We start from the raw sequence: 8,403 nt of genomic DNA, 5'->3' as shown, positions 1-8,403 counted from the left end.
CCTACTTCGCACTTCATAGTCCTCAGCCATGTAGGCCTGGGTCTTCCAACTCTACTAGTCCCTTGTGGAGCCCATCTAAACGTTTGGTGAACTAATCTCTCTTGGAGAGTGCGAAGAGTATGCCCAAATCATCTCCATCTACCCCTCATCATGATTTCATCCACATATGGCACTCGTGTAATTTCTCTTCTCTTATAGTTTCATTTCTAATCCTGTCCTGCGATTTAACTCCCAATATCCTTCTGAGGGTTTTGTTCTCGAATCTACTAAATCTATTGGAGATTGTTTCATTGACATACTATGACTCATGTCCATAGAGTAACACCGATCTCACTATTTATTTGTCTTATTTCAATTGTCAAAATCTTGTCACCCTGCCTTTACCCTTGATGGCTTCTCTACTTATCCTTTCTTCTGTGAGTGATTTCTTACTAAACATAGTTATTTTATTTGATTTCTTGATATTCACAAAAAAAAAAATAAAATAAAATAAAATCACAATTTGCATTTCTCAATGGAATTGTCAGCAAAGTCTAATTGGTAAACTTTGATAGAGTCGTGTATTTGTCAGACTGATGGATCTATGCCCAAAACCCATAAGCAGTTTGATTTTGGGAGAGAAAATCAATAAGGAGAATTATATATATATACATATATATATATATATATATATATATATATATATATGCTTACATATATATACATACATACATACATATATATATATATATATATATATATATATATATATATATATATATATATATATATATATATATATATATATACGGTGAAACAACAGAAACAATATACGTTTTATATCTCCTTATTTAAAGAATTGGAAAATCCAAATAAAGTGCAAGAAATAAATGTAATTAATAATATAAGAACCTAATAATGATTGTATGTACAGTACTTTGTTTTCATAACTAGACTAAAATTAACAATTCATGTCAAGTTGAAAATCGGTAGAATTTTCTTTAAAATCCCAAATCAAGAATAAATATTTTATGTACACAAAATGTTTGTCTTTTGAAATACAACTATGTTGTACTCCAGTCTACTGTACATCACAATAAGAATTAATTAATTATGCAAAATCCACGCAGGACACATACTGTACATGCGCTGTACACAAACGCATTACACATACATACCTATATATAATAACTATAAAACAAAACTATACATATACATGCAGTAAGGAAATCAATGTGGGCATACATATTTTTCCCTAGCTCAATAGATTATTTGTCATAACAATCTATTGTGTTGAGATCGACAGTACTAGAAGGTTCCTGATCAGCTAAGGTATCGGGTAAACTGGCTTTCAAATATTATAAGTGTGGATGATGAGTTTAGAAGCATGACAAAGAACTGTGAACAGTAAATGGAAAAATCTTTGGAAAGGTTTCATGGGTTCCAGCTTTGGTAAGGGATATCATTCAGATCATTGGAATGACTGAAATTAAAGCATGACTGGATAAAAGGAAAAGTGTATCAACTATTTTAACAAAGTTTACCCCAGTTGGTTATCTTGCCCTTTAACGCAACAAACGAACTCCTTGTAATGGACGTCTGATGCTCACATTTCTGTATGGCAATGTGTCGGTCCTCTTATTCAATTATCTCCTTTATTGAATTAATATTTGAAGAAACACAAAAACACAGAAATGACAACAATGATTATTAAACACAGCTGACTCAGTTCAGGTGACCATTATTCATTACCAATTCAGTCCTGGAACCGCCATCAGCATCATGATTTTTCCTTTTCGTAGACCTGAAGAGGAGTCGCTCTATCGTGCTCCTTCTCGACCTTGCGCAGCCAGTCATGCCTCCAACAACCCTTGCATAAAACCTTAAATTTATTTTGCATGAATATCACCCTTTTCATATACAAAATACCTTTTCAATCGTATTACACACCTTTACAAAATAATATCCACCAGAACCTCTTTCTAATGTCACAATTCTAAAGAATTAAGTTCAAATAACCTTCCCTTTCTAATTGATGTTCTCTTACGGGCTGCCAACGCTTAGAGCCCATGTTCCACATAAGGCGGGCAATCAAAAACAACAACAAAATCATGGAAGGCTCAAGGAAAGCGACTCTGATATTCACTTGACAGCGATGTCTTGACCGTGCATTTATCGCTTCCGTTGGAGATAGATCTTGTGTCATTCCACTCTGCGTAAATGCTTTCCTTTTTTGTCTCATCTGAACGTTCTGGAAAGTACAAAATTTTTGATAATCAACTCTCTTTCGCTTCTTAAAATATTTATTATATGGTGATCATTGATAAAAATTGTAATGCATATCACCTAGTTATAACTATAGGAAAAGAAAAGAAAAAAAAAAACACTTTCAAACAATTGCATAAGACATAACTGACAAATGGAAATGATTTAAAGCTTATAACATACTAAATATTGAAGGTTTTCCCCTCAGTATAGTATGATACGAACAAAGATTTTAAGCCTCTGTATTTTATAGTCTCTGTTATAGGAAAACTATCAATTCGTATTTTAGAAAATATCTTCCCAATAGGAAGTAAGAATAAACATATTTGTAGCAAGAAAAGTTGGAAAACAACTTAGTATGGGTGGGAAAAGGGAAATGGAAATGCAGTAGAATGGAAAAGGAGATGACCTAGTCTTGATGGTAAACATTAGAAAGAAATAAACAAACAGAAAAAACCTGGTGAACTTTGAATTTGACATTAAACAAAAGTGGGAAATTAACGAGAAAATGTTCGGTAGCATTCGGATTTGCTAAATTTTGACGACAGCTGAGGCCACTCCCCCCCTCCACCTCAAAAAAAAAAAAAAAAAAAAAAAAAAAAAAAGAAGTGTAAGAGGCCTTGTTAGTTATGAGATTTACTGAATAAAAAACATAAATGGCTTCATGACGTGAAGGAAGAAATATTTTAGAAAATAAATCTATGGTAATATAATATCAGAACAAAGATACTTATAATTCAAAACTCACATACGACAAATCAAGATTCGCGATAAGAGTAAAATGATCTGTTTCGACTCCATATCACCAGACATTCCACTACATCCTACATTTACTCAGCGGAGGCAAACAATTCACGAGTGCATTTTTTTTGTTCCTCTTTGCTTATACTTATCATCATTCCTATAACCTTCAATGCCCCTGTCACTCAGATAACTTGATCGAAAGTCTTAATATTCTTTTCCTACCTTTCTTGAGTTGGAAATGCAGACAGCAAACGTAAATGGACAAAATGATGACGATTGCTATTAGGGCGATAGACAGCCACTGATACAGTCCACTGGGTGACGAAGCCATAGGCATAGGCTGTTCCTTTGTAACTTCATTCCACCAGAGACCTGTAAAAGAGTTATGGCTGTCATTATGCATGAAATCCTTACATAAAATGAAATGGACTAGTTATTATTATTATTATTATTATTATTATTATTATTATTATTATTATTATTATTATTATTATTATTTATAAAGTCGATACAATAAAATGAAATAGACATATCTTCTATAATCATTATGTGAACACTTAATACACACATACGTACACAGTATATATATATATATATATATATATATATATATATATATATATATATATATATATATATATATATACATGTGTGTGTGTATATATATATATATATGAATATATATCTATATTTGTATTATATATATATATATGTATATATATATATATACTGTATATATATATATATATATATATATATATATATATATATATATATATATGCCTGTATAATATAAAATCATGATTTTCTAAGCGATAGGAGTTATGAAATTTTAGAATATGACTGAACCCATTTTCATTGCCTTTCATTGTTGACCTAGATTTGAAAATCTAAATTCGGAAAGGCATCACGTATACCTATGTAATGAATAGATAGAAATTGACCTCAAAATTGAAGACTCTACAATACAATATCAGGATAAGGCTGGTATTTTTTTTACTATTCACTTTCTCATGATGAAATTTGATTTCGTCTGTTTTATGAATAATTGTTTTCACTATAAATTTTCATTATACATTTCCTGTTATGCTTATTCACAACTTCCTTTGGGAAGTTTTGTCTTTATTGGTTTCTCCATGAAACAAGACGATGTATCAAATTGTTAGAATTAGTTACAAAATTATTTCAGATAATTTCATCATTGGGTATGAATAGATAGAAAATATGCTCATCATATGAATTGAAAAGATTAACGAAAATGCATTCGTTGAAATAAAACATTATTTGATAAAGTAAAAGCAAAGTTGAATGAAAAGAAAATAACCGGCTGTTGAATGATTACACTACAGTTAGCACCAAGAAGATCAAATTAATTGCCAAGTGGATATAATAGTTAGCACCAAGAAGGTCAAATTAATTGCCAAGTGGATATAATAGTTAGCACCAAGAAGGTCAAATTAATTGCCAAGTGGATATAATTTGGAGGCTATGACCTTGAGTCCAAGAGCACCCGGCCGGAGATGTTGTCCGGTCAATCTGGGTGTGTGTGTGTGTGTGTATGTGTGAGTGGATATGAATGTTATTTGTAACTAAAATGCGGCACTCGTGAACTCACTATTTTCGGCACAATTATTCCAGAGGATCAAGCTATGTTCGTCTCCACTAGATACTTGAAGAAGGGAAGGCGTCTTATGAGGCAAGCACTCATCGGCTACGCCTGCAATAAGTAGCTGGACAGTCTCACAATCCTGTGAAGAATAAATATACAACATAAATGCTCACATTAAGAGTTAGGATATCTGTTACTGAAATAAACAACGAAGGGAGATATGTCTTTTTAATCTATATGCGAGGGATCTATTTTAATGTTCTTACTGGTCTTAAAAATATTTTATATTAGTCATTAAATACTCCTCTTGTAGGTTTTTTATTTCCTTATTTCCCTTCCTCACTGTGCTATTTTTCCCTGTTGGAACCCTGGGTTTATAGCATCCTGCTTTTCCAGCAAGGGTTGTAGTTTAGCTAATAATAATAATAATAATAATAATAATAATAATAATAATAATAATAATAATAATGATAAACTTGTTCGCGATAGATGCTATGGCCCTATTCCTGTAAAGTATTTATTCTCACAGTTGAAAATATTTACCATTATTTGCATTTGTAATATGGTAGAGTGATGCTAGTTAAGATTATGCTTTAAGCAGCTGGAGAATGAGCAACCAGGTTAATATCTAGCATAGACTTTGTCTTCGTATGCACAGTCCTTGGATCAGTGAGCGTGCTTTAGAATTCATTGCGATATCTTTCATCAGTGACATTATACATATACTTATGGACGTAAATCAAATCAAATTAATTCTTTCTATCAAGTCTGTAATTGTCGATGTCATCCTATTTAAGCGACCAAAGAGGGTGACGTCGAGAATTACAGCCATCACAAAGAGAGATAACCACATAGAACTTTTTTTTTTTTATCTCATACCATAAATAATATAATAGCTCATGAAATCATCTGCTTAATGCAGCTGCTAAATTTTAAAGGTCTGTTTTGGCGAATCCTCCAGCAATGGCTACTAAAGGGCCTGGGTTTAAAGGTTTAAAGCCCGCTCATGAATGACAGAGGAAAGGGACAGTGACAATGCCCTAATTAGCAGGACAATGGGCCTAGAGACTGACCATATCATGATCAGCGACCAAGCCCACTCTCCACCCGAGCTAGGACCTGGGAAGGCCATGCAATGACTGCAGATGACTCAACAGGTAGACCTATATGCTCCCACAAACACCACAACCTCACCTCATAAGGATGGTGAGGTTGCAGGCACTGCAAGAAACTACCGAGCTCGAGCGCCACTCGGACCCCGGTCCCGGCGATCGCCAGGAAGGACGTTTCATCATCATCATTATCATTATCATTACTTGCTAAGCGACAACCCTAATTGGAAAAGCAGGATGCTATAAGCCCAGGGGCCCCAATAGGGAAAATAGCTCAGTGAGGAAAGGAAACAAAGAAAAATAAAATATTTTAAGAAGAGAAACGAGATTAAAATGAATATATCCTATATAAACTATAAAAACTTTAACAAAATAAGACGAAGAGAAATAAGATAGAATAGTGTGCCCGAGTGTACCCTCAAGCAAGAGAACTTTAACCCAAGACAGTGGAAGACTATGTATACTCACTTTCGACAACTTGTTCCTGAAGACTTGCAACCTGTGCCATCTCTCAGAGGTGATGGTATAGGTAAATTCCCCGGGGCTTGTGAACACCCCTAGAGCTGAGACGGAAAAGTCGAAGTTCAGTTGAATGGTGGCCTTCGGCGACAAAGATTTGAACCAAATGTCAAAATTGTAATCCACGGTTGAACTGTAGGTGTAATTCGTGCTGTTGTAGGAGAGTTTGAAGCAGTCTGAAATACAGTTGGGAAGGAAACAATTAATTAACAGAAGCATTAACGATAATTTAAGAGGGAAATTTCAGTCAGATTCGGAATGATAAAGCAGAAGTACTTTGCCGTTCCTTACATATTTATATAGACCGCAATTCATCAATTTTTTTTTTCAGCTTAGCGAGGCAACGCCATTTCAATGAGAGAGAGAGAGAGAGAGAGAGAGAGAGAGAGAGAGAGAGAGAGAGAGAGAAGATTTTTGTTTTAATCAATTTATTGCGCCCATTGGCGTCAGACATTTGAGTACATGGTAACAGTAATATTGTTTACATATATATATATATATATATATATATATATATATATATATATATATATATATATATATATATATAAAGAGAGAGAGAGAGAGAGAGAGAGAGAGAGAGAGAGAGAGAGAGAGAGAGAGAGAGAGAGAGAGAGAGAGAGAGAGAGAATACAGCAGCCACACATGAATGGCTTAGTGTGTATTTCATATTAGATTATCAATTTTAAAGAAGAATTGTGGACAGATGACAACGAATACTTTTCAGGTTTTCAGACCGTTTCCTTATTAACTTAGTAGCTAAAATCATTTGAATTAATTAATTGTAATAATGCCTATCTTACTTTTTTATTTGACAGTTTTGTGAGCGTGCTATTCAAATTACTAATTATAAATGTGAAACTCGAGAACAGATATCTCAGAGCTTCATAGATTCATTGGAAATCAGTTGAAATAAGCCCATAAACTAATCAATTGATTTCGCAATGAAACCTTACTTTTGGAAGTAGGTCTGACCAAGATTTAGACTCATTCATTTCTTTACGTCTGTCTGTAGATTTTACAGTAGTTAGTCAACTAACCTTTTCTCAATTCATCTGTTAACTTTGGTCCTAGTAACTCACCTACGGATGGCAAGCTGGTGTCATAGGACTCTGTAGAGCTTAGTTGTCCTTCGGTGTTAGGGTTTTCCGCTCTCGAAGGAGGGGTAGGCCTATTTGTCGTTGTAGTTTTGATCCTTATTCCAAATTCTGGAGCATAACCACTGTTTGGGTCTGGTTCTCTAGGCTTTAGCAGAGGATGACGATCATGACGGCGACTCGTAACTTGGCCGAGAGTCTGTTGACCAGCGATAAGCAAAACTGCTGTTACAACAACGAGCATTTTGAGTTTGTTTCAAATCTGGCTGATCTCAGACGGATACTGTTTGTCTTGGGTGCTAAATTTGTTAATTTGATATAGCTTCAGTAACTATAAATCAAAGTAGAGTTCGATTTATAAGCTGACCTCAAATATTAAAAATTCTGTGCCCTGATGAGAACTACTGTACAAGATCGCTTTGTTTTTGTAAAACGAAACGTCAGTGTGATAATTATTATATACGGATCTGACTCACTGTTCAAAGTGTTTGAGTTCTTTCGATAAAACCAATAAAATTGTTTTTGACAATTGCAACGAATGTACGAAAATAACTTTCCTTTCACTTGCTACGCAACGCTCACTTGGTTAGGGGACGCGGTCTGTCGAATTACTGCATTGTGGATAGAAATTCACTGACAAACAGAGTCGACATACAACGGCACTGGCCAGTGACCGGATTTCCTTCGTTACTTATCCTTCTTTTACTCATGAATGTTTTACGTGTGAAGTTTTTGAGGTTGCTATAAGAGTTGAAACAAAATCCTGAACTATTCGAAGTCAATGAAATGACTGTGATGGTCTGCATGAAATATAAAAAGCCTTGAAGGTGAGGTCACACCGAATAAGATAAGTAGCATAAGAGTGGTAAGAGTCGCCAGTCATTACGAAACTCAACATTTCTTATTGTATGTGGCAACAGTGGGAACGCCGGATGTAATTCGAGATATAACGCCCGGTTGATGCTCAGTATTATCACTAAGTTATGCATCATATTTCAAAATATTATATTAAATTGATAAGATAAAAGCAATCAATTACACTCTAAGGGGACGTCATATCTGAGCATTTGCCGGCAAT

At 34.2% G+C, this 8,403-nt stretch overlaps 1 protein-coding gene across 1 annotated transcript; it reads right to left on the bottom strand.

The window, feature by feature from the left end:
- Nucleotides 1-800: 800 nt before the first annotated feature.
- On the bottom strand, nucleotides 801-8,035 carry LOC137639190 (uncharacterized). The gene is made up of 5 exons (XM_068371484.1): nucleotides 7,269-8,035; nucleotides 6,178-6,404; nucleotides 4,604-4,736; nucleotides 3,211-3,360; nucleotides 801-2,230 (listed from the first exon to the last, which is right to left on the bottom strand). The coding sequence occupies exons 1-5, from the start codon at nucleotides 7,567-7,569 to the stop codon at nucleotides 2,100-2,102; spliced, it is 942 nt and encodes a 313-aa protein (XP_068227585.1). The 5' UTR covers nucleotides 7,570-8,035; the 3' UTR covers nucleotides 801-2,099.
- Between the last annotated feature and the right edge of the window lie 368 nt (nucleotides 8,036-8,403).

Source organism: Palaemon carinicauda, chromosome 4, assembly GCF_036898095.1.
Source record: "Palaemon carinicauda isolate YSFRI2023 chromosome 4, ASM3689809v2, whole genome shotgun sequence".
Lineage (NCBI taxonomy): Eukaryota > Metazoa > Arthropoda > Malacostraca > Decapoda > Palaemonidae > Palaemon > Palaemon carinicauda.
Note: the sequence above shows the minus strand (reverse complement) of the source record. Positions and strands in the feature narration are given on the sequence as shown.